The sequence below is a fragment of the Alligator mississippiensis genome, chromosome 2 (assembly GCF_030867095.1).
Source record: "Alligator mississippiensis isolate rAllMis1 chromosome 2, rAllMis1, whole genome shotgun sequence".
Taxonomy (NCBI): domain Eukaryota; kingdom Metazoa; phylum Chordata; order Crocodylia; family Alligatoridae; genus Alligator; species Alligator mississippiensis.
The window spans coordinates 278,928,064-278,955,630 of NC_081825.1; the positions used below are offsets into that span (position 1 = coordinate 278,928,064).

At 39.1% G+C, this 27,567-nt stretch overlaps 1 protein-coding gene across 2 annotated transcripts in view; it reads left to right on the plus strand.

The window, feature by feature from the left end:
- The first annotated feature begins 9,194 nt into the window (after window positions 1-9,194).
- Window positions 9,195-27,567, plus strand: part of TUNAR (TCL1 upstream neural differentiation-associated RNA) — a 63,980-nt gene continuing 45,607 nt past the window's right edge. The window contains exons 1-2 of one of the 2 annotated variants that reach the window (XM_059723202.1): window positions 9,203-9,937; window positions 20,392-20,686. In XM_059723202.1, the coding sequence (XP_059579185.1) occupies window positions 20,648-20,686 (39 nt within the window). In that variant the 5' untranslated portion in view covers window positions 9,203-9,937; window positions 20,392-20,647. Of the gene's footprint in view, window positions 9,938-20,391; window positions 20,687-27,567 lie in introns of both variants that reach the window. The other variant, XM_059723203.1, reaches the window with a different exon arrangement.

Here is a 27,567-nt window from a genome sequence, read left to right on the forward strand (position 1 = left end):
CAAACCTCCGTGTTATTTTAATGTACATTTTTGATAGAATATAATAATTTAAAAGCTCTCGGTTAGCAGAGAACAATACTGCCATCTCATCTGTAAATACAAGCAAAAATGTATGCAATCTTTTGGAAATGAGTCTGCCTTGTTCAAAAGACTCCTCTAACAAGGTATCTTTTTAGCATTTGACAACATCAGGTTTTACAAGACTCAGAAAAACTCAGTAAAAATATGGGAAACAGGATGTCATTTTAACTTGCTTGTACTTCTAAAGACACACCTTCAAGTAGGAAAAAGCATAAAGCATTTATGCAACTACCACATGTATTTCAGAAGAAAAGTCGAACACCAAATTAAGTTGAATATTTTAGATTTCCAATGGGTCTCACAATGTGTCTGCAAAACAAGTCCATTAAAGGTAATCTAGTGTGACATTCCCAATGCACCAAGAAAGAAGACAAAAAAGTCCCTTCATTAACAATAAGCCTCACCCCGTTCAAGTTACTGGAAAGGAGCTGAGGTGTCTAGTCAGATGTGGTCACCTTCTAGATGCTGCTGATATGGAGAGGCAGACATTATATAATTATGAAATGGCTGTGGAACATCAAGTCTAAATGTCTCTCTTCACTGGTGTTATTGTGTTGACTGTGCCCAGAATCCTCAGCCAATGTATTTACAGAACAGTTTTTCTAATTTCCTCCATAAATTGCTCTTCATAACAGCAATGCAAGACAGCAGGGAGCATATTTTAGAGACTTTTCTAGTGGCTGGAAAAAAATCAATTTTTAGATGCAGTCTTTTTTAACATACCTGAGGTTTTTGGTAATCTCCTATAAACACATTTTCTTACCTTTTGTATCTTAAAAAAAAAAGGGAAACGAACACTGATGTGCAGGCTGTAACTGGAGCACTCAAAACGGTAAGTATTTAATCACTGTTTGCACTTAAAGAAACTTTGCCAATGGAAAAAAAAAGGATGAGGAATTCAGTGCACATATGCAAACACACCATTTCTTCAGTTAAAACTGAGAAATGTAACAACTAATATTTCTCTAGTTCCTTCCAACCCAGGGAATCACATGCTTGGAAAATGAAGCTGTTTCGAATCACTTCTTTGGAGTAAATGTTCAAGCTGTTCAGTGCTGCACAGTGATCCTACACCAGAGTTTAGGACAGGGAGTGAAAAAATACCCAATTGACTCTACCTAATTAATTGTGGGTAGTTATAAGGTAATTTCCCAAGGCAGAGTTTGCCACTGGAATCACCACCCAGAACTCATGGAAAGTACCATTGGGAACCTGTACAAATGAGCACACCCTAGATATAGTATCTAATCCCAAAGGTTGCATATGGAATGTGTAATCTTTTGGATTAGATGTATTTTTTCACTCCCTGTCCTAAACTCTGGTGTAGGATCACTCCGTGTGATTTTTGTGCGGCATTGAACAGCTTGAACATTTACCTCAGCAATGATTGTAAACAGCTGAATTTTACAAGTGTGAGATTCCGAGGGTTCATAGTTGGTCGGGTCGGAAGGGACCTGAGCAGATCATCAAGTCCGACCCCCTGCCATGGCAGGAAAGAGTACTGGGGCCAAACGACTCTGGCAAGGTGTTCATCCAGTCTCCAAAACCCTAGATGCAGGGTCCCAAGCACACACCTAGGCTTGAACTTGCACCTCTGTGGCCCTAGTCAGACAAGTAGACCAAACATAAACAGTGTTAACATGAAATTAAGTCACGGGTATGGCCTTATGCATCATGAGTTCTTATACACCATGCTGGGGACAGTGCTAATGCAAGCAATGGCACGTATCTGAAGTTCCTATAGCCTCCATAAATTAAAATAAAAAAATTAAAGAATGCCTACAATCATTTAACAAGAAGCCTTGAAGACTAAAATCATGCAGTGTTGTTCCTACATTGCAAGTAATAGTGACTGAGTGTATAATCAATACTGTGGAAGGATATTTGATTATAGGAGCGATGCTAATGTTTTAGGAAACTGAAAGTTGGCTTTGTACTGACTCCCTTAACTGGTGAGTCTCTTCAATAATCAGTAGGAAAATATGCAAAACATAAGGCTGGGCACAACATAATCCATTTCCAAAGAATGAAGAGAGGTTATACAGGAATAAGAAACAGTACCACAGTATTATTATGTGAGAGTGAATATGTTTTTAAGGCAGCTATAAAGGTAATAACTTCATAATTAATAATAACTCTCTGAATTTACATGGCTCTTTGCACCTGTGGATCTTGAAGCACTTTACAAAAATTAATGTAAAGCTATACCAGACCCTACTGTGAGCAGTAAATATTACATGTGGGAAACTGAAGAGAGACCAATGGTAATAGCCACGAATGCTATCTCTAATATAAAACTGCAAGGTGAGGTGGAACCAGAGTAGCGAAGACAAACAGAGAAAAAAACAAACAGGTTTTCTGGACTTGAAGTCCTTTCTTTCTGTTTGCATTATTTTTCCATTTCATAAGCATAAAAGAACACTTACCCACACTAAATGGTATGTTTGTTTAGCCATTCCTAATATGAAACAGGAGTGCAAACGTGTTGTAATATTATAGTTCTCCTTAGTTGCAGCTTGATTGATGTATGATGGGTTATGTTGTTCCACAGTATAAACCAATTTTGTACAGTGGAATCGCAGCAGGCACAAATATGACTTTGTTGTGTTTGAAATATGTAACTTGAGCTGCATATAGGAGTGTTTGATTTCAAGGTTGTGGTTCAGAGCCATGTCTAATAGGAATGCTGTTATGAATGGCTCACTGACAAAGGGTTTTATGTGCTGTTTTTCACACAAATGCACAATCTTTGCCATCCACTGTATGCATTGTAATAGCAGCTAATGCTATCAATGGTTTCCCAAGCTTACTAATAACTTATGGTAAGACCTGTTATTGTATATTCATAATATTCAGGTATTTTCTTTTCTTCAGGGTATGAAATTAAAGAAAAATCAAAAGAGAAGAAAAGCAAAAAAAACTATTACCTCTGCTCAAGATATTTGTGTAAGATCTATGCATATGTAAATAGAGAAAAACTTATTCATATAGGTTTATACTTGAGAAAATGGCTGGAGACTTTCACCAAACATGCAGAAATCTTTCTTTTCAAAATTACTGTATTGTGATTCCTGCCATAACGCCCAAAGATATGATCTCTTCATATTTCATAAGCTAAACATTGTTGGATATGGCCAGTCATTGCTGGAAGACCCTTAAGGGAAAACTAATACAATATAGAGAGTGAAGTTGGGGCCTCAGTGAGTGTGTCTACACGAGGAGGTTGGAAGCCAAGTAGCGCCAGGACTCGGGAGCTCTCTGTTTTCCTGCCTAGTCCGGAGCTGGCCAGGAACTGTCCCATTCTGTGGCAGGTCCCAGCCTCCAGGCTGCATGAGGAGTTCCCTGCACAGCCTAGGGTTGGCTGGGAACTGTCCTGTTTTGGGGCACATCCCAGCCAGCTCCGCGGTGCATGAGGAGTTCCCTACACAGACAGAAGTTGGACAATTCCCAGCCAGCTCAAGGCAGCGTGAGGAAGCCTTGCTGGGCACAGGGCTTGTCCCCATGTGTACGGGGTGGGAGAGCTCTGCAGCAGCAGCTGTCCCTCAGCCCTGTGCACATCATGACCTCTCCCGATGTGTATAGGGCCATGAGACAGCTACTGCTGCAGCTGCCAGAGCTCTCCTGGACCCATGTGCATGGGGACTGCCCCTGTGCTCTCTGCCAGCCATTGGGCTAGTACCCAGGCTGCTGTAGTGAGCAGAGCAGGATGGGAGCATCCCTGGACCATTGGCTCCCATTGGCCACATCTAGATGAGTGAGCCTGTGCCTGTTGTGGTGCCTCAAAGCAGTTTGAGACCACACTTCGTGCTGCCTCTACTTGTCCTCTGGGAATGCCCATGCCATGCTTGCTTTGGTGTGCAGCAGGTTACCCAGGGTGGGGTAGTGCTGGCTCCAGCCTTCCCTACCACACCCAGGGTAACCTGAGGCCAGCACTGTGCTGGCCCTAGCTGCCTTATCTGGGGTCCCGGGGGCCTTCCGGTGCTGCAGCAGCAGCGATTCTGCCATGCAGACCCTGGCTATCAGCTGCAGTGCAACTCCGGGCATCCCAGTTCTGCTTTTGAATGGTGCACGCTGCTCATGCATGTGCTGCTCTGCTTTTTTTTTCTGCAGATTTTTTTGACCCCCAGATATCCAGGGGTCAAAAGAACCCACGGAAAAAAAAGCAGAGCTGCACATGCATGGGCAGCACTCCGTTGCAGGGTGGAGAACATGTGAATGTACGGTATGTGGCGCCAGAGACATGTTTGTGGTGCCACATACAGCACAGCTGTGCTTGTCTGGACACAGCTAAGAAGGAGCACATGCAAATGTGCTTCCAGGCAGGCTTACTGTGCAGGATTATTACTGTGCAGTAACCTACTTCGAATTAATAGCACATGTAGACGCATCCAGTAAGTGGTATGCTTGCTTCTAAATCACTGCTGAATGTAATATGACCACTGTGGAGCTAAAATTGCTGCCTTTCATATGAAACCTCCAGCAAAGTTCATGATTAATTTCTGATCTTCCAAAGACCCACAGGATTTGCATTTTTTTAAAGAGATGGGGTCTTCTCCCATAAACTATATGCATTGTTTTTCTGGGTAATAAATCAGATAAGAATTTTGGTCTGGGAGGCTGATTCAGTAATCTAGCCAAATTCCAGGAAGGAGTATCACATCCTTCTTACCAGATAGTCCTTTTAGGATTTTACCTAGGCATGGTATTCTTCACTTCTGATCTCCAATGTGACCATAAATCAACCCTGCTTTCTATTCTAAAGTTTGGATATTTCAAGAGTTGCTGAAGTGACTACTCAGAACTGCCTTAGATCTGTTATATCAGCTGTGAGAGCAAAGCTCAGAAGCAGGCCTCACATCTAGCCCTTTCCTTGTAACTGGGCTCATCACCTGAGTGCAGTAGGATCTGAAATTGAAGGCATTAATAAAAATAATTCTGAAATTTTTTGTAAGTGAGAAAAGTTAAAGATTTTGTCATTTTTTAACCTTGAATTACATTGATTATTTTCTTATAAAGAAAATTTGTGTGATACTTGTGTCCAACAAGAGAATATTCTGGTCAGCCCAAAAGAAGAGGCAAGTGCCGTTATTACTCCATCTTTCTGTCTCTCTGTTACTGGTTTCTGACAGTATTTAGTGTCCTCAAGGTTGCTTTAAGTTGTGCTAATTGTTAGTAGTCCCCTTCAAGCTATTACAAAGGAGATTGGAGTCATTGGCACACATTATGATCTTACTCTACTCCTATCACTCTAATATCCATCCCCTGCGTCAGTAGAGCTGTGAGCAGATGACTCAGTGGCTAGTAGAGCTGTGCGTATTTGACATCGGTGACTTTGTGAGCAGGCATACCCTTCTTATTTCCACTCAACCAATCTTGTTTATTGCAAAGTGATAAACATTATTTTTCCCTATTACAAAGAATTGGCATGAATAAATATAATAAGGTCAGAATGCTATCAGCAAAACTGACTTTTGTACATGTAAGTATGGATAGGAAGGACAATACATAGAAACATGAGAAATATTAAACTGTTGTTGCTTACTCTGAGGTTATTTTGCTGATCATCCAGCCATATCGAATTACTGATAAGAAATCCTTTGGGTTACAGCCTCTTCATAAATTTGGAAAGAAATTCCTGAACTTACTGTTTCTTACTGCACCATCTTCTCTTCCCAATCATGATTTTTTTCTTCTTATGTGCTTTTCTACAGCCCACATCATCTTGATATCAGCCCATATCATCTTTGACATCGTATTTTCCTTTTTATTTTCTCCACTCTGCATTGTCCACTTCATTTACATCAACTCTGTTTTTCCCCAGCTATCAAAATTTCATTCTGTGCTACCCTCCTTGTGCGCAGCCTCTTTCCTTCTTTAGTCTACTTCTTTTGACTTATTTTTTCCTCATTTTGCTTTTGCTTCCCTCTCTACCTTTCCCCAACTACATCTTTTCCCATTAGCCTTTGATCATTCCTTTTCTTCCTTTTACTTTTACTTTTTACCTTTCCTTTTTTAATTCACCCTTTTCTCCTGTTCACACTTACTTACAAACTGATGAAGCACCTCAGAAAGCCCCATACTCAGAAAGGTGGGGATTCTTAATTGTTTGATTGATCTTTGGAGAAGAGGTGCTCAGTTCTAGTTACAATATGTCTCACTTACATATACACAAATTCACAAAAGCATCAGAAAATATTGGGACCAGACTTAGGAAATTGAACAGATTGATCTGTTCTAATACATCCTCTTCACCATAAGCCTAACTTCTAATAGCTTGTTACAGCCTGCAGCCTGCAACAAAGCCTGGAGCCTTCGTAAGGAAGTTACTAGTATAGCTACTGGGTTTTGTTGGAAAACAGAGAGAGACTAGATTCTACACCATTCTCTTTCCTAAGGTGTGCCTGGGTATTAGGGCAATAAAAAACATTTGATGGTGATGGTAATAAGTTATAGTTATTTAGCTGTTGCCCTTCTTTGAATGTCAGGCTCTTCAGGTCCCTACATGGCAGAAACTGAAACAAAGAAAGACTGTTTGGGGTTTGGAACAGTACATTAATTTCAGTATCTGAAAGACTGAAGCACAGAATTCAAAATAATCAGCAGGTTGGTGGATTTATATTTATAAGACAGGATACTGAGGACCTGATCCAAATCACATTGGAGAAATGGAAACATGGTCTTTGTCTGACGTGGGTTTTAAGATCATACTTTAAATACCTGTCTATACTGTTTCACTGCTATGCACGAGGGGTACCATGCTGCTTACACTATGCTCACTGCCTTCCAAAGCATGGTGCTGAGTGTGCACCAGTCAGCTCTACTGAGGCTGATCAAGAGAGCTTATTGGTCCATGTACACTGTTGTACTAAGACAGCTCCATGACTTCTGCTTTGTGTCATCCTGCAATTTAAAAGTATGGCAATACTTTTAATAAAACAATACTTTGTTTTATTAAATAACAACTACCAGCTGGGGTGAATATGTCAGTATGCTAAGACACATTCTTTGTATGTATTTTACTGCTTTATAGGAAACATGATACATCTTGGTCAAAAGAGAGAAATATAAGTAGGCAGGCTTGCACGGCCAAATACATGAATGGTAGAAGGTCTGAGCCAACAGAATACAAGCTGTTTCTTGTATCTGAAATACAGGCAGTCTTAGGTATGAGAGACAGTGATTTATACACAGGGAACTAAACTATCAAGTTTAATTTGGATTTGAAAAGGCCACATTGCATCTGCTTTTTATTCATAACTAACAATCACGTTACCGATAGTTATGCAGACAGGAGTTATCACTCCCCTTCCTCTTTAGTATTCCTTGTTTATTGTTTCCTCTTATAAGATGTTACATACGGGACAGTGATATCTTTTAGTAGTCTTTACATTTTTAGGTTTCTGGATTTAGCTCACTGACTGTTTTGCCATTTTAATATGCTTCACCGTGGGCATTAGTCACTAATAGACATATATGGAAAAAATGCATTGTCTATAATACTTTCAAGATGACACCAAGAAAAAAAATATTTGAATGTCTCTGGTGCCCAGGGAGATGCATGTAATGTCTAAAATGAATTGATCCCAGCCTGTCAAAGCCATTTTCATGCTAGAACAATATGTGTGAAAATCTAAATGACATCCTGAGCATCAAGTTATGTTTGCTAGGAGCCCAGTTCTGCACGGTGCTGGATGCTGTCAGCTCCTATTGACTACAGTGGGAGTTGAGGATAGTCAGTACTTCTACGGAGGCATTCTGCACCTCACAGGATAATGTGCTGAAATACCCAGCAGTACACCCTCTACATGAGGAGTTACACTTTCCTGTAAGAAAACAACAGTTGGAACAAATTCCATTTTATAAGGTCAATGTTTGAAATGGGCCACATCTCATGGAAAACTCTAGGCCCCATAGGGTTATTAATAGTAAACCTTTGGTAGGTATTCAGGGTAGATTCCAGTTTCTATGCATCTTGATAGGATTTGGATCAAGCTCTTAGGGCCAGTTTAAACTGCTTAGCATCAGCAGGCAGGTCAAGATTATAAAAGAGTGCTTGGTACCCATAATTCTGGTTGTGACCCGTATAGCCATATGTTCAGCAGCACCCAGGATGCATAATTTGAAGACAACTTCAGGAATAAGCTTTTCAGCTACCATCCCAGTCTTCTACTATACTCTCTGGGGGTGCAACTGAAAGAACCTCTGTCCTTCCTTCATGCTCCAACTAAGACTGTAGACCCCACTAAATGTTCTGTGAGCAATTGCATATACTGGTTCCAGAATACCTCTATGACCAACTCCATGCCTTTCTAATAAGTTTCTTCTTATTTTGTCCATTCTGAAATTAAGTGCAAGGGGAGAATCCAGTATTTTTGAGGCAAGTTCTTTGTCCACCTCTGCCTTTGTCCAGTGCGCAGATCTGACCTCTGAGCTGCTCTCATGACAATAAGAATGAACAGAAATGTGGAATTTTAAACACTGATTTATTTTCAGCTATCCACAGGCAAGCAGGAATCAAGACAATGTTTTTTAAGCATGAAAGGATTTCTGCTGAATTAGAATGACTTACCAAGTAGACTGAGAGCAAACCTCACCAGAATAAACAAAGCCTGCAAATATGACACGATAAGGGGCATGGGACGTATCAGCCTAAGAGGTAATTTTAATCCTAATAATGCCCCAAAACTGGAGTTATTAAAAAGTTGCCATACTCTTAGTACTTTTCCTATGACTTTCTCTGGCATTATATTTAGATTGAGGAGTGCATTCTAATTAAAGGACAAAATCAATGACCCAAACAGGTGTTCTCCCACCTACCATTGCTGTACTGGGAGTTGAGTATGCTTGGTACCTGGCAAGATTGGCCCCATGTACTGTAAACACCACAAAAAATTACATGAATGCATATTAGATGCATTCAAACCTTTTAATACTGTAGTTTTTACCAAATAAAAAAAATACACCCAATATTGCAACCGATATTGGTGACCAATTCATTGATTTTGAAGGGAAACAGGATCAAGCCCAATATGTTATATAATGTCTTAATTTTCCTTTTTTCCCCCCTGTATATTTATACCAAGGATAAGGCTGTTCATTTAATTGAATTGTTTGCATCGTAGTTAAAGATAGAAAAATTAACAGAGGAAGAACACATACTGTCTTACTTTGCCAGAGCCTGGCTGATCCACCAGATTTTCACTCTCTAAGACAGATTTTGCTGTATTTGTGCTTTTTTCATCTCCCCCTGAGGAGTCTTAACTCAAAGCAATCACAAGACACCCATCTCTGCCTGCTGCTTCCTGAGCTGCTAGTTATATCTTCTTCCTGCCTTACTGCTTCTCTACCCATTTTAATCTTTTTTTAACCTAGAGGCTGCCTTCTGCTTCTAAAATGATAACCATTTCATCTGGAAGAGTCTAAACATGTAAAAGCATTTTCATTTCTGTTGAGTTTACTTTCATTTACTCTCTCCTTTCTATTGAAATCAAGCAGCATAGAGTACTGTATAGAGAGCAAAGCCTGCATTCCATCCAGTTTGAAGTATTCTTAAAATACAGTACTGAAAAAGGAAGAGACACACTTCAAGGAAATGCTGAGCTGCTCATGACACCAAAGACGGTGCACATTTATGGACTTGGTTTTCTGAGCCATTTCCAGAAACCTGAATGGATTACAATGCTATTTTAACAAGGCTGCTGGCATCCATCGACAGCTTTCACCTACAGGGGCAGTTAAGAGATGGAAGAATGTAATTATTTTCATGTAAGCTAAATTCCAGTTGCTGATTGCCATGAGAGGGAATACCCTGAAAACTTTGATGGTTTAAACTTCTTAATCACCTGCCACCAAACAGGTAAATCTTACAATCTCCTTTTTTGTAAAATTGTGGGGCAGAAGTGGTGGGGAGGTGTGTTTGATACAGAGGCAAATAGTTTATTAATTGACTGTTAAATATGCAGCACTACTTTACATGCTATCTTTTGTTGATCAGGATACAAGTCCACTACCTGTAGGTTGTAAAATCTCTTTTGATATATTACTACTGTCCACATTCAAAGCTATGAAAGAAAACCCTACCACACAAAGCTGCTACTGACTTGAAGGGTTTTTTTTCAATTATTACAATACTACTTGTTCTTTAAGTAACCTTCCCTGATAAGGAACTGGTGCCTAAATCGCTCTCCTTCCTCACATATCTAGATTGGACATAATTAGGTATTTACCACCCAATTTGCTGCTCCGATTACAACAACATTAATACATTTGATAGAGCTAATCATTGGGGTAGAGGTATCTTTCTCTTAAGCCTTTCTTCAGATGCCTTTGATTAGCTTTTCTGAGTAAACATGTTTCTCTGAATTGAAATTTCTTGTCACTTTACATTTCAGAGAAGTTTTACATCTTGTATCTTGGCAGAATTACAGTGGCAAGCAGGAGGTTGCTAGCCCTCAAGTAGATTGGAACCAAAAATTCCTTTTTTTACTTTATCCCCAAACGATGAGTTTTTCTTTTAAAATATTGTCACTAATATTGTTCTAACACTGAGCCAAACCATTGAAAGAAGAAAAAATATGGCTGTTATTTTTTGTTAAAACTCCAATTATAAATCAATAGTGTGGCAAGTTCTCTCTCTGTTAATATGGTTTCTTTGTCATCTGAGAACATTTGTTAGCTTTTAAAAGAATGATTATTATTACTTTCTTGTTTCACAGGAATGATTAATGGACAAGACAATGCTGGGTTGCAATATTCATATTTTTAGTTTTTTTAAAAGGCAATAAGTATGCTTGTTTACAGAAAATAATTAATATAAACTGTGTTTTCGAATTTGGCTATGATAACTGCAGCCAAGCATACTGACAGGAATCAATTAGAAATAAACATCTATGAACAGTTAGATGTGTAATTAACAGAGGGCAGGGCTATAATCACTTTTTCCTCTGTATAATAATTTAGCAGAAGAGCATGAGAAACACCTCTCATAGCAGATCAGTTAAGGAAAGAAATTGAGACATTAAAATAGGATGTAAGATGCGCATTCATCTTAATTAAACAGTGGGACACTAAAGAAATTGGACTAAACAGGAAAGGTGATGATACTGAGAAAATTCAAGAATTCTGTGTGAGAGTTAGGGTTTTTTAAGTTTTCTGACCTTTTCGAACAGAAAGGAAATCTTTAAGCGTCACGGGAGCACTTGTTTTGTTTTCCTTGTTGCCTCTGAAGGATCACTGTACATGCCTGTGCATTATTTATTTGTAAATTTTTACAAATATTTATCAGTGGACTGACTATTTGCATGCTCTCAAAAGAGACTGGCAAAGAACTGTAAGTAAAATCAGTTTTTGCGGTAAGGTCCCTTCCAACCTTATGATTCTGTGGCTAAGTTGTTGTCTCTGGAGAAACTTAAAGACAGGACAGTTTCTTTTGAATGCCTTTCAGGAAAAGAAAGCTTAAAGTTTCCTCCACTGTTGGCAGGAAACAAATCTGCAGATAATAACCGATTTGCATGATGAGCCTTCTATGTATGAGAAAAGAAATAACAAACAGTGCTACGTTTTTAAAGTCTTAACTTGATAAAAAATTAATTTTGGAAATGTTAATAGCAATCATGAGAACAGACCATCAAAAACAGGGTAACATAGAATTGTTCAACCTACTTTATTCTCTAGAATAATTTCCTGTTTGTGCACACACTCTTGTATTCAAACTAGTTAATAACCTTTTGGACTACTCTGAATGACATTTGCAGGACTGAATATTGTGTTTAAAGTGTCAACAGGACTAGCATTGAAGTCTAGTTTATCAATGAAAACTTCTATTTTACATGTGAGCTATGTGAAGAAAAACTTTCTTTTATGTCTCCTAAAACTTGGGGGTTTATCCCAGAGGAGGAAATCTCCAACTCCCTTCCCACCCCCAGACACACACTTTTAAAAAAACTATTATTCCTAAATAAAGATGTTAATTATCAGTAATACCATTTAACACATATTAGAATTGTTAACAGAATTATAACAGGAGTAATTTAGGCTATGCCTGTCCAATCCTTCTTCAGCATACTACAGTGTTTTTGCCCAATGGATATGCTGCCAGTTCAGAAAAATGTGCATATTTATTCTTCAGCAATAACTGTTGCTTTGCTTAACTTACTTGAGAGCTGTTCTTTACCTCGTGTGAACATGCTTCTCTATTAAAGGATTTCAGGCAGATGATCACCCTTGGGATTCAGTGAATTCATGCATTGCATGTCCTGTCTTATTACACGGCTGTACAGCAAGATTACTGCTTTTCTGATGAGCTTCGGATACAAAAAGAGAATGTGCAAATACATCACTGCATCTCTTAGGCCACTCAGAAAATGGTACCCAAATCTCCCAGGATTTTTTAACATACAATTTGCATCATGTTATTTAAGTAATTTTATATGCATTAGCCTGGTATTCATTTGGTGTAATAAGCCAAATACATTGGTATGAAAAAGAATATGGCCAATTATAAAACCAGGGCTCAATCCCAATCCCATAGAAATCAGTTGAGGCTTTGTCATTGATTATCCTGGGAGTAGAATCAAAACCCTCAATGTGATGCATAATGTTGCTTCAGTATTGATAAGGAAAGGGGAAAAAAAATATTTTATAAAAATTGCATTTTAGCACAAGCTGTCACTTTTTAAATCTACTGGAATTGGCCCGTGTCTGTATTTCATTTATACACAGTAGGTGAGTTTGAAGCAAGGAACTTCTCAGAGAAATAATATTTAGTATATGCATTGCTGTATGAAAAGCTGGAGTAACTTCATGGAAACATTGGGATATGAAGGATTTAAGTGCATGTTATCAGAGCAGAATATATCCTAATAAATTGAAGTTACACTGGCATAAATCAGGAGCAAGTCTGCTGAAGTCAGTGAAGATACACATGTGTTAAGTCAGCGCAAGTGAGATTAGAATCAGATCCATTAAAACTTTAAATGAAAGCAAGCCCATCAGATAAATAATTTAAATCTGGAGCCTTATTTTTCATTATCCAAGATGCTTTTTGAATTCCACCATAGTAATACTTAGTTTAAACAAACAAAATCCTGGATCTAATAGGAGGCAGGGAATATCAATTCTTAATTGTTTTCATATTACGGGCCTGATTTTCTTCTGATTTTTATCAGTTTAACCCTGGTTTAGCTCCACTGATTTCAGTGGCATTACATCTGAGTTGCCCTTCTATAAATAAGAGAAGATTCTAAACTGTTACCGTATTGAATATAGAAACAGACAAAATTATTACAATAATAATTTGCTAAATTATTTTCCATGTTATTTGCTTTGTAAGAATCCTTCAGAACTTTCTGAGAAATTGATTGGTGGGATTTTTCTGAACAGATGTACAAAACAAAGAACATTAATTCTTAGACTGATGTGAAAAATATACGACAGATAGGATTATACAAGTATATTTCCACAATGTGTTTTGGAGATTTTTAAAAAAGAAAATATCTTTGTAGTTTTGATGTAGCCAAATTTTTTGACTAGTTCCTGATTGTGATTTGGAAATGCGGTCATTAAACCTGAAGTTCCTGTGCATGTCTTATGCAGTATTTAAAAAGCCAAGAAATCAATTAGGCTGTTTTACTGCAATTGACTGAATAGTAATTGAGATGCAAGGTAGCAAAAGGGCAAAACTAGAAACAAATCCAGAACCTTCTTATGATTCATAGATTACTTATATTCACATCCTCATAGTTAAAATTCAATATGTATTTAAATTATGCATATTATCTAACAGAAATTATTTCCAGAATCCTTCCACACCTTAGCAAATATGCTAGAATACTTCACCTTCTAATGCATGATACTGTCTTTAAAAAGGCAGTGAGAGAGAAATGGCAGCTATTTGGGAAGACTAAAATTTACAGGTAGAGAAGTGATGATCCCTTTAAGGTACTGAAATGTGGCAACATTTGGAATAAGGGTTGATTTCTGGTAGTCAAGATTTCCTCAAGGAACTGCTGCTAAACTCAAGCAAAATCTGGCGGGGAGTTGGATGGAATTAATGCTGCTTATTTTTTTTTCCTGTCACGGGATTCATACCAGACATAGGTAGTGTTCATGTGCTGCTTTGGAGAAAACTGTAGGAAGATCACACACCCCACTGTGTGGGCATCCAACTAGTAGCAAGTACAGTTGGGAGTACTGACACAGTTAGAAGTGCTGGTATGTGTGGTATCTTCACACACCCACTTTGATGCCATAACAGCTCTCTAGGTGCACTGCTTTCAGCTTCTTCTTCTGCCCTTGTAATAACTCACTTCTTGTTTTTCTTTGAATAATATTCCACCCCTGTTATGGGGTTTCATTTATTCAGTCTCCTAAAGCACATCAAACTTCCCTCACTCCTCAAGTTCAGTCTTTGTTCCTCTTGATTGAGGGATGCCACAGCTTTCCCACTTGGTCAGCGTGGCATTGGGTAGATCTCCCCTCCTTTGGTGTATCCCCATGAGTGGGAACAAGTGTTTCCCTGGGGGCAAATCACATGGCATATATTTGTGCTACTGCTAGTTGTCCAGGGGCATGCCCTTGCACACACACTCTGGTGCATGGCAAATTGCCCTGTGTGAGATAGGGGAGGTTGCAGTGGTGGCAATCCAGGTGCACTGAGCCTGGCCAGCAGCTGGAGAGTGGCTCTGGCCAGCCAAGCTTAGTTTTGGGCAGCACACCCTGCAGCCACATGCTCTGCCTTGCTTTTTTCCATGCAGTTTTTTTGACGCCAGGAACTCCCGGTATCAAAAAATTCCCACTTTACTGCAAATTAGCAACACAGCAAATGCACACACGTGCAGCATGTGCAGTTTGTAGCACTGCAGGTGGGTTTGTGGTGCCACAAACTGCATGTGCATGCTCATGGGGATGCGCCCCTTGAGGCAGGAGTCCTACAGACATCCCTTTTGGGTCTGCACTGGTAATTTATCCCTCCACACTGTGGGAGCCCTTTTCTGAAGTCTGCACTGCTAACTCAGGCCAGCTGCAGTCCTCACTTAGCTTCCCCAAGCTAGGCCCCTTTCAACATTCCCTCCTTTGGGCTATGAAAGGCTGGCAAACAGACAAAGCCTCCTCTCTCCCCCTTTGCCTCTCTGAAGACTTCTCTCTTATCTCGGTGTCTGATCCGGTTTAGCTATGTGACCTACTGGTCATGTGACCTAAATAATTTTTCCATGCAGGGAGTTGGGTAGCATAAGTCATAGTTGGGGTAATTATGCCTTAAAGGGCCAGTGACAAGTGGTAATGTTGATATTGAAAGCATGGTACATATAGGCAGGGTAGGATAAACTGAAAAAAAAGTGGAAGAGGAAATAGAGCTCATATACTACCAGGCTTTTGAATGCATCATAATAAATACTAATAGAGGATGAAATACAAGCAGTATGTAGCACTGTCCTGACAATGTAAGTGAAATAAGTTCCTGTGTTAGGCTTTACACAGTGTGAATCTTAAACCTAATGGTGTGCCTTGTCTAAAGAATATGCAGATGCTAACACCTCAGAACCTACCTTTTCCACTTCACACAGCAGGTCCAGTCAATAATCTGAAGCCTCGCTCTTTATGTGTACCCAGCACTTTGTTTTTGATCTGAAATAGTCAGATTTAGTCTTTTCTGTCCTTGTTTCATCTTTCTGCTGCCCTTCCACGGTACTTTTGATGAAATTCTCTCCTGTGCAGGGAGCTTGAACCTTATTTTCTTTGCAAAGAAATGGATACCCACTAGAAATAAAACGCAATGAAAAATATATGAAAATACAAAAACACTTTGTGATACTTCTTAAAGAAATCAGTTCGCAATACAACCAGATAAGAAATGTGCACGACAGAAGGAAACTAGAACAGCAATTCTGAACTATTCTGTTGAACAGAACTATTATGTGTTCTGTATATACTGAATTCCCTTCAAACTGAGAAACTTATGTGTAAGAATTAGAAAAACCTTCCCAATGCTACATGTCCCCCTAGTTTAAACCATCAAGAATATCCCAGGCTCCAGGGAAGCATCTCCCTTTTATATTTCTATAATTTTCAACCTGACAATGTACAGTTTACCTGGTGTGAAGTTTTGAGACCATAGTGTGACTCCCCTCTGCCCTATGGAACTTGGTAAGTCACCAGACAAATACTAAGTATAAATTAGTTTCCTTTCTTCTCATAGACCCACATCCTCGCATCTTCTCTTTCTCCATCTACAGGTGGGGAAAATTATCTTAGTCCTATGACAGACAGGACATGTGGCTAAATCTCTGTCTCCATCGTTTTCCCAATTTATTCAAATAACAAACAGACAACACTAAGCAGAAACTGCACGCAAGCATCTTCCTCCTGGAAATGAACCTAAACTTTTCCCTTGGTTCTCCCACTATTTTACTCAGTGAATTACTTTGCAGGAGAGAGCTCATCTCACAAAATCATTCCCCCTGTCCATGTATAAATATGTGCAAGCACACCCACACACAACTACTTTTCTCACTACATTTTCTGTATGTTCTTCTTACCTTGTACACTACCAGAAAGAGATCCTTGGACAGGAGCTGGAGACTCACTAGCACTGTTTTAATTTAATTAATTCAGGTATGTATACAAAGAGATAAAGGAAGCAAATTAGGAGTTCCAGGGCAGGGCTGACAAGCTAAATAAACTGTTTTTGTCATTCTCTGCCTCCAAAGGCCTACACTGGACCTATTCTTATCTAGTAGTAAATGTACGGTACTATCAGAGGCTGAGGAGTGAAAAAGAGGTGCTGGGCTGAATGAATAGTGCAGAATTGATTGTATATATCAACAGCCATTAAGTGGAACACTGTTCAGTTCTGCTTACCCCACTTCCCAAAGCTGAAATAAACTGTTCGGGGATAGGCATGACGAATGATAAGAGCATGGGGAAAACCTCATGAAGAGACAGATTGGAAATCTTGGGACTTGTTTGCCTTATCGAGGAGAGGAATATGAGGGGTATGATAAAGAATGCAAAATAATGAATGGCAGAGAGAATGGAGCTGAAATTCCTTTTCACAAGAGATCCTTGGCTTTTCACAAGACAAGAATCCTGGAATAGGCAGTGGAATCAAAAAATTGCACAAAACTGATAGGAGAAATAAGTTTACACATAGTGGGGTTGTTGGTTGTTCTTTACACACAGTGCACGCTGAGCAGAACTCACCACAAGCCAACACCAAGACAAACCAGTGCCTATTAAAAAAAGAAAAGAGGATTATTTTTTTGGTTAAAATTAATATCACAACTATCCAGAATTATAACCAGAGATACTGTATTAAAATTTAATAAACATTTTGGAAATGATGTAAAGCCTCATGCTGCAGGGCCTATGCTTAGTGAGATCAGGACGAAACTTCACGTGGGGAAGATTAACCGCAGGGATTCTTGTACCATCCTCTGACACGTCTTCTATTGTCCATTCGTTGTAACAAGATACTAGACTACACAGACTACGTGACTAACCAGTGTGACAGTACCCATAGTTCTATGTATATGGCCGTGGAAAAAACTCCCCATCAGTGACCGTGATGAAATATGCTACCAAACAGAGACAAGAGCTAAGACACTGGAAGAAACACAGGCATGATGCTTATTTTCAAGTTGACTCATGAAGACTCCGAAGTTACACATACACACAACAGGCATATTGGATGAAACAAACTCAATGACATTCTATGGCCTGTTTTGCCCAAGAGGTCAGGAAGATCATCTAATGGTCCCTCTGAGCTTAAAAGCTTAAAATACAAGGCCTCTCATTCCATGAAAATATTTGACCCAAATTGAGGTAGTCTGTTAGGGTAATGTATCAAGGCACACCATAGTAGAGGCCTACCTCTCCAGCTAGTTTGTTGGCACAAACCTTACTCCTCATACCACAACCCTATCCCATCTTCAGCAACTTGTGCAGCTGCCCATTTAGAAAGCAAAAAACAGGATCAGGGGATTGCTTTTCAAAACCATGTATTATCTGTCCATTGTTTTGGCTGAAGGTAGTTAGGACCTTACTCTTTCTGCTAATTCTATCATATTGACTGAAATAAACAGATGATCTAGTAGACCTCTTTGATGACCACCACATGTAACAATTAAAATTTCATTTAAAATGTCACAGCACTTATAGCTCCAGTGACAGAGGGAAAAGTCTTGAGGTGCCTTGGTGTTTCATAGATGTTAGGGTCAGAAGGGACCTCAATAGATCATCGAGTCCGACCCCCGTGTTTTTCATTCCTTAACAAGACAGTGGATGTTTGCCTACCTAAGGACCATGTAAACTCCATTGACTGGGCAAGGGCATTAGGATTATCCTTCATGAGCAGCACAAGATCTTTATTTTACAGCCTTTTTATTGTGCATTGCCCACCCCCCACCCCATGTCTGTAGGCCAGAAGCCATTTAAGTCATTGGAAACCATTGACTTCAACAAGTACCAAATCAGGCCAGTTCACTGGTTTTGGTTTGTCATCCTAAAACTGGTGTCTCTTCTATTTCCTGCTCTTCTGTTCCAGTCAGCATGTTGGTCTTCCTTATTAATGATCCACTTGTGCAAAAGGAGTGACTGCTCAAATGAAGCCTAAAGGGAAATTTGCTATTACTGGTGACTCAATTATCCTGTACTACCTGCTTCAAGAGGTCAAAAATGACTGGAATCAAACCTGACATTTCTGCTTTTTTTTTTTTTGCTCTTTGGGGGTTTTTTAAACTACCTATGATTTGGCTCCTGAAGTTTGATCAAATTAAAAGGAAGATCAAATAAGTCAGTGTAGGAATTCAGTTGGCTAGCTCAATAATGCAGATGGTTGGAAATGCATCCAGACAACTGCTTTAGATTATAAACTCTAGTTTAAAAGCTCTTCTGGTCAGTGAATGTGTCTTCCTCTGTGTTCATAATGTACAACATAATGCAAGCAATTTGAAATAATGAAACCGTGAAGTGAACAGGATTGTAACAGCAGGGTCCAAGCTGCCATTGCTTTGGTGGCAGTCAGTAGTACAGTATCTTTCCAGCTATGGAAGTTATTTCTTGCCTTAGTTAAATCTTTTGCAAAATGCTTATCCAGCCTGGGGGTTCATTCCACTCTGCTCGTCAGGGAAAGCTGTATATATCTTTTATTTCATCCCCTCTCCCCCTGCTCGCCCCTCTCTTCTGAGCATGGATTGGTTTTCCAGGACCAAGCCAGCCCTCCTAGCCTGAAGCGTCCCCATCCAGTACGGATCCTGCCTGGTTCTGTAGCAACAGAGGACTCCCATTTGTGGCAGCATCAGTGCTGCCGGCACGAAACAAGGCTCAGCTGAGTCCTGTCAGCACAGCATAGAAGGGAGGGGGCAACCTACATCTTCTCCCCACTGCATTAATGTGGGCTGTTTCCTTTCCAGTGCAAAAATCTGCCAAGCTTTCCTGCAGGGCCAGGAACATACCCTGAGAGGATTAAATAAGTAGGAGAGGAGGAGGTGGGAGGCAGAGAAGACCATCCTCTCTGGATAATCCCTTCTCAGTGTTGTTTCTGCTGAGGCTGTGGTGAAGGCATCAATGTAGCTCCCCAGAGTTAGTTGCTCAGCAACCAGAATCAATTAATATGCTTTGCAGAAAGCACAGGGGAAGCCCAAACTGCTGTCAGCAAGAAAGCAGGAGGCTTCAGAGGGGCACCCGGGATCCCATTCAAGTCTGACACCCATTTATTCCCCCCCACATCCCTGGGCTTATCCCCGACCTTCCTGCAACACTATTCTTTATCCCTTCTCCTTCCCCCACAGTGTTTTAGCCTGTGCATCTCCATAGCACTTCAAGCAAGGCACCTCTTAAGCTCTCCTATCTTACAGGGAGTGTTGCTTTTATATTTAATTTACTGGCTCTTTTTTATTATTTATTTATTTTGCCATGTGTATTCCAAAGTGAATCTAGAATTGCTAATGCTGTTGCTAGTTGTGAACGGAAAGTGACAAGTGATGCTTTGGTAAGATGGTTTCAAAGGTTCGGTCAGATTACATGGTTCGGTTCGGTTCAGTTGTGCACAGTCAAGCAACTATAATGAAAAGGCATCATGTGAGCACTGGCAAAGGGTTTTTTTGGGGGGAGGAAGGTTGTTTATTTGTGTATTACGTGCTAACTGTCTCTGTGTACAATAGGTCAAATAAGTGGGTTTGCTTATTGTGAAACATAGAATGCAATTTTTCCTTTTTTTTGCATAGTAATTTCAGGGTTTTAGTAAGGTTTTTTTTCCCCATTTTCTTCTTTTTTCCCCTCCTCTTTTCTTCCTTTCTTTGATTTTCTTTGGAGTCCCTCTGATGACACCGCGGATCTGAGAATGAAGAACTTCTTAGAACTGATTGGAAATGGCATTGCTGAGCTGAAACGTAACTCGAGGAAATATATCTCCCGAAGAAGAAAATGTAATGCGTTTTAAGGATCTGACTTCCGGTGAAAATTTCAAGCCTAGAGAAAACTTGTCCGCTTTGTTAGAAAGAATGGGTTGGACAATTTTCTTCAGTTCCAAAGGATATCTGAATGCCATGCTGAGCATAATCTCTGCAGCATGCTCTGTGAGTCTCTTCTCTTCCTGATGCACTGCATGGTAAGGCCTTTTTCTTCCTTAAACATGCTTTGGTTATGGTGAGAGTTTAAAAAAAGAATATTAAAAGACAAATGCAAGAATGTTCCAAAACTTGATTGTTTCTCTGACCAAGTATCCTGGTCACCTCTGTACTTCTTTCTGAGTTTTCCCTTTTTTTGTCCATTTGTTTCTCAAATGAGAGTGTTGGGGGGCTGCCAGTTATATTTTGAGATGGGCATTGATAGATTTGTTGTAAAACTATCCAGGCTAAAGTTGCTATTTAAGAGTTTCCCTCAATGTTTCTCTCTCAGTACATTTTGAGAAGGGTTATATGTGCCCTACCTTTCATATATCCAAGTTGAGTCTGTGATGTTCTGTACTGACAGCCAGAAGGCAAAAGTAGAAGATTTAAACAAAAAGTGATTTGAACCTGGTTTTGAATGAGTATGAGCTGAATAAATAAAACCTACAGCAGAGATTTTAAGTTCTGCTATGTTTTGTGCCAGACGAGGAGATACAGTAGATTTCCCTCGTTTTGTTCCCTGTGGGCAAAGAAATGTTAAATGCACAATTGTGTATATGCAGACGATGTAATTAACATGTGAGGGATGTGGACATATTGTGCTATTAACTATGTCAGAAATAAGCAGCTTGACGAATCCTACAAAATGACTGTTGAAAATTAATTCACAGAAAAACCTGCCTGCAAATTGTTTCATATCGAGTGATTTTTGTCATATGCTAATAGGATTGTGGGGGCTAATTGCAAATTATTTCTTAGCAGGATGGTGTGAGGCCTTATTCATTAACAACAGTAATGTGTTTCCTGTTCCCTAGATGGACGGGGCTGGAGAAGTAAAGTGACGTTATTAGCTAACAATCTTATTTGCCAGAAGTTAGGATCACAGTCAGGAGGTTGCTAAAAAGATCAGAAAGCACAAGATGAATGTGATGGGCAGGGGAGTGCAGTTAAGTTCTTTAGAAAACATCCTCGGATCGCTGCTCTGAAAAAAGGGCAATATGAAAAAGTGGAATTGTTTGGGGAGGTGTTATTTTCCTGAATGATATTGAGTGAGCAGGTAGCATAGGTAGTTTTTCTTCACACTGGGTGGTCAGTTAGTATGGGAAAGAGAGAAGCATCTGCATCTTGAGGAGGGAACTAAAGGAAAGGTCTGATCCTGATCCCGTTCAAATCCATAGCAAAATTCTCACGAATCAGACCATTTATAGATATACTTGGCAGATTTCACATGCTTCAGAAATATATGCTGGGATGGAGAGCAGCAGTGGTTTCCTAGCAACATCTCTGGAAGGCACAAAGGCTCTAGAGAGACAGGCCAAGTCGGATCAGACACCAGGCCAGGCAAGGCCAGGACAAGCCAGGGTATTAATGAACAAGACTGAAAAGCTAACAGATCTTTTGGATGGGTTTTAAGTTTTCTATTGTAGATGAAGGCCCCCGCCATCATTCTGAATCATTTGGAGGCAGGTTCCCAACATACCTCCTGCTTTTAAACTGAAGACCTTTTACAAAGTGTGCAACAGACAGATGCTGCAAATGCCACTTGTACAAATTTGCACAGTTGGAGCTTTTAAAGACAGAAGCTTTTAAAGACATAGCTTTTAAAGACAGAAGCCTGAAGTTTGATAGCCTTTCCATAATCCTGAACTTGATTTCAGGAGCAACGGCCCAAAACACACAAATGCAATTAAATACACTTTCATGCATATTAGTATCTTAAATGTACAGATGATGGAGCTCATAACAATACAACCATGAGAAACTGAAAAGATGCAGCTGATAAGGCACATTTTGAAATCTTCACTCTTGCAAGAAGTTCTCACACAAATAGTTAGGCTGACTATATGGAAATCTTGGAAATGTGGGACATCATCCAGGAAACCCGGGACACTGGCCCCCACCCCCATGCTCTCACAGATTGGTGGGGACAGGGCTGCATGCCAGGCCTGCCCACCTGCAAGGTGCTTTGCACCACTCCGACTCCCAACCAGACTGCTCCCCTGCATTTACAATTCCCGACAGCCAGCCAAGGCCAGTCTCTGAATTCCAGGACTGTCCCACCTAAAACAGGACACATGATCATCTTACAACTAGTCCTACTAAACAGTTCAACTGAACAAGGGTTGCAGGATTGGACCCCTAAAATTTTATTCTAATTTTGAAAATAGTAACTCATATCAGCAATTTCTTTGCAATCAATGGGACAGCTCATTTGAGTAGGAATTTCTTCTGAGAGTAAATGGGTTAAGGTTTTATAAGACTGGGCTTTTTGTCATTGTGCCAGAATTACTGTTTAAGCTGAACTTATTTTCTTTTCTAAACAAAGTCATTCTTCTGCCTGTGTAAATCCCTCTTTGCCATATCATTAGAATAAATCTAATGGCTTAATAACAGAATCGTTTTGAAGATTTTCAATCATAGCAACTTTCTTCTGTGAAGAATTGATCATATTCAACAAAATGTAATATTAGTAGTTCTTAATTGTGAGCCAAAATGCTTTATTGACTCTTTAATTCCTTTATTGTGAAATCGCTGAAGATTTTACTGAGGACAAATATGGATAGATCCCTGCAGTTCATCAAGGAATGCCCATTCCTCTTTAAAAAGACAGAATTCTGCATAAGAGTACTTAAATATAAATAGGATTTACATTTTTCCCACAAGGTTAGATCCATTCATTTCTTAATTATTAGTTTATATTTAGCTATTCACTAGATCCAGGAATATATACTAGCTTTAGGGTCTAGAAACTTAGAATTAATATTGCATACAAATGTACTGATGCATACACAGTAAACACCATTTCCACTTTTTTTTCCAGATTTTATTTTGTATCTTTACAGGAGTATTTATTATTAGAGTAATGCATTAGAATGAACATAATTATTGCTTGGTTGCAAGTGACAAAGAATAGGACCTTTTCAGAATACAGTGAACACAGTAAGAGTTTGATTACGGTCTGCTATAAAACTATATGAAAAAAGATCAGATGGCAGGTAGACCATGTGAACATCAACCTTTAAAACATATTATGTATAAAAGGTCAAACCACCAACAGGGCTACGGAGTTTTTACTTCTAAAATAGTAAGACAAATCCAAACTTTGCTCATGATGGTTTTGTAGTTCAGATATATGCTATTTTGAGAGAGAATCTTGTACTTAATGTCAAAATCCTCACTGTCACTTTTACATTGTGTTATTGGTTGATGTTGATACTGAGATTAGAGCACAGTATTCATCCCCCTTCACTCATTTACTTGAAAGTAGTTCTACAAAAGCTGTATTTAGCTCATCACCATCTCTCTGTAGACTCTAAAGTGCAGAAATTCCTTTTCAATATAGATTATTATCCAATACATGTTTTATTCTGCATGCACATGTACTCTTATTCCCAGGGCATGCGAATGATTCCGTGGGGTAACTCATGTGAATGAGGACTCACATTATTGAGCACTGCATGAAAGAGGATATGATAGAAAGATTTTAGTGCAATTAGTTATGTTCAGGGGGTATTTATTTGAAAAATACAACACATACACAATATAACACAATTTCTGTATACAAAATGCCTTCCCCAGACCAGTCAGTTCACACCCACACAGTCCTCATTCAAGATCCTCTCAATACCAGTTCCTCCCACAAGACCAATTCAGAAGTAACAAGTCTTCAGCTTTGTATATGCAAGAAATAATACAAATGGAAAAGTAATAGAAGAACTGAATTTTCATTCTATAGGAAATGCCAACAGGTTGCTCTTTGTGTTTGTTTCCACTTGGAAGCAAAGGTCAAGATAGCGAAACTTTTTATAGAATGAAAAACACTGTGGAAGTGTCATAATATTATGTTTCAGCATTTTCAGTCAAAAGAGAACCTTTCATTTTTTCCTATGGATAATTCCATAGACTTTTTTTTTCCTGTGAAAAGCTTAACTTTTGTCAAAACCTCATTCTCCAACAAGAAAAATGTTAGAATCTTTTTTTCCCCATCGATGTTGCCATGCCTCTGTTCTTTAAGTGCAAGCTCTCCGCAGTAAAGGACTAGTTTTAATATTATGAATTGTACAGTATCATGTACATTTGGAAATGTATTTTCATTACGGAAATATTATTAATGAATAAGAATGTCTTTCTTAGGTCTATGAGTGACATCCATTATTGTTATGATTCATTATTTTTATTATAGTAGTGCCTGTGATACACTGCTTGAGTCGTGTTGCTCCAGACTCCATTGTGCTAAAAACTGTACATAATAGGCAAAAGGTAGTCTCTTTCTCAAAGAACTTACATTCTTAAAGAGACAAGATAAAGAGTTATGAAAAGGAAATATTAATATTCTTCAATTTACCAAGGTTACACAGGCACTTGAAGAACTCAGATTTAATCCAGATTTCCTAAATCCTGCTCTAGTGTTGCCACTGCAAAACCATTCTTCTTACCATTAATTTTCTCTGACGAATTTGCTTTTAAATTTTAAGGTTAATAATCTTAGCTATTTTTAGATACCAGATATGAATGGAATTTTCTGGTGCGTATTTCTAACATTGAAATAAATATGTCCATCAAAGTATGATCTCTTTTGAAGCAACTCTTTAACCGTGAACCCTAAGTATATAATTATATATATTATTATATATTCTGTGGGAAAGTTAAATCCTAGATTCAGCAGAGAATTTCCAAAATGAAGAAACCAAAGCATTCTGTATCAGTTTTGAGGTGTATGTGTGTATGTCTGTTTAAACTACCTGTATGTAGTGTTACTTTTCAGAAATCTCAGTAGATAACTCAAATGCCGTTATAGGGACAAATCCAGATGTGAAATAAAAAGGTTGACCGCTAATCAAATGGAGTTTGTGCAAGACATTATTCATACGGTACTAGTGCACAAAATAGTGACAGAATATCGCACAAAACAGATGCTTTTAATAATCATATTGTGACTCTTCTACCTAAGATAATCCTAAAGATTTTTTCCCCTTTTTATGATGGTTTCAGTAAAAATATCTTGTTGCTAAAAATACATCAACAAGTGAAGAAAATCCAGTTTGTCACCTTAATGTAATCCAATTACTATATTTTATCTGTTGATGGGTAAACTCTCTGCAGTTGTGCCAGGGGTTGGGAAATAATTCCACCACATACATAAAAGGATGTGTCTAGATGAGTGAATGGTGATACAGCTCCATGAATGATACACCTGCAGAGGGTGAAGAATGCTGTTTTTATCCAACTATACAGGAGAAGAAAGCAATTAAAAGCAAAGCTTTTCCTGGAAACTGCACCTTTGGGCTATATTTTATCTGTGAGAAGTATTAAAGAAAGGGAGCAAATACACAGGAATGCATTAATCACACTCTTTCACCATTCATAGTATAGGTCACTTATTAGTCTTTTTGAGGAAGAAGGGGATATCTGAATGCTCCATTTAGGAGTGTGATTACATATCAAAGCAGGGCAATAGTGCAAGTAAGGCAGTAGGGTAACCAGCATCAGCCCTGGCACTGCTGCTGCCCGGGGTATAAAAACTACTGTTACACCTCTGAAGATATTTGTTCAAAAATATTATTCTCTGAAAGGGCAGCAGTGGTGTAACATACTGAGCACAGGATTGAAAATAAGGATGTCTGTATTCTAGTCTCATCTGAAATATAGGAACCATGTTCTAGTCTCATCTCACATTGTGTGACCTAGGACAAGAAGTCACCTGACAGCTCTCTGTCTAAGTTCCCCATCTGTAAAATATCTATGATAATATTTATCTTTTTGGGGTGATGGTGGGACAGGTACTATTCTCCCCTGCTTGGTGGTAAAGATGAGTACAAGGACTCCCTTTAACTTCTCTGAAGTTTCTCTTTAAAAGCAGATGATCTTATTGGCCCATCATGCTCTGCTTGTAGTTATTATTTGTCTTAGCAAGAATAACTTTAATGAGGTGCACTCAAAATTTCTTACCCAATTAACATCTGCCTTAGCTACTACATTCAAGTTTTAATGGGGGGCATAAAAGAACCTGTTCAGAGATCTTTGGATGGAAGGTTCTGTAAAAGTACTAAGCCCCAGATCCAAAAGATAGTTGGTCACCTAGCCCTTATTTAGGTACATAGCTCCCTTTGAAATCAATCACTAAATAGCTTTTGAGGATCTGCACAGAAGTATTTTAAAATATTAAACTTCAGTCATAAGAGGCCCAGAGGGAAGGTAAATGTGCCAAGTAGTTCATAAGTAGACTGCAGAGAATTTAAAGGATGCCTGTCTAATGATCTTTACCACAGGACAGGGGAGAGAAGCACCTTTCTCAAAAACAATCCTAAAACTTAAACTGTGTGGATGATTGTGATGTGAGAGAGTTCTACCAGCTTAACCTTTGTAAATGTAAACTGCATCTCATGAAAACCGTATCTCTGTGACTCAACAGCACTTGCATCAGTAATGAAAACAATGTATTGGGTATTCTCAATACTTCTTTTATGAGTATGTGCTCTTCATTAATGCCACATTCTGGGTGTATCTACATGTGTGTCCCACTGTGCAGTTGGTACTGCGCAGTCATTTCGTACTTGCTTTAGTAGGCCCCTGCGCTGCAAGTACTAAATGACTGTGCAGTACCCATCGGTATTATATAGTCCTGGCAGTGCACAGTTCGTTTCCAACCCTACTGAGCAGTAGCAACAAGCTACTGCGCAGCAGCACTGGTGTCTTGGTTAGTGCCTGCCGATGCTACATCGCCATAGCGATGAGCTATGGCGACATAGCGTCCTGTGTAGATGCACCCTCTTATATCTTTAATCAGATTCGTCTGTGCCTTACTTTACAAGAAGTCCTGGAAAAGTCACTCTGTAGAAGGCTTTTTGAGAGGGTAAAAAAAAGAAACCCAAATTAACTA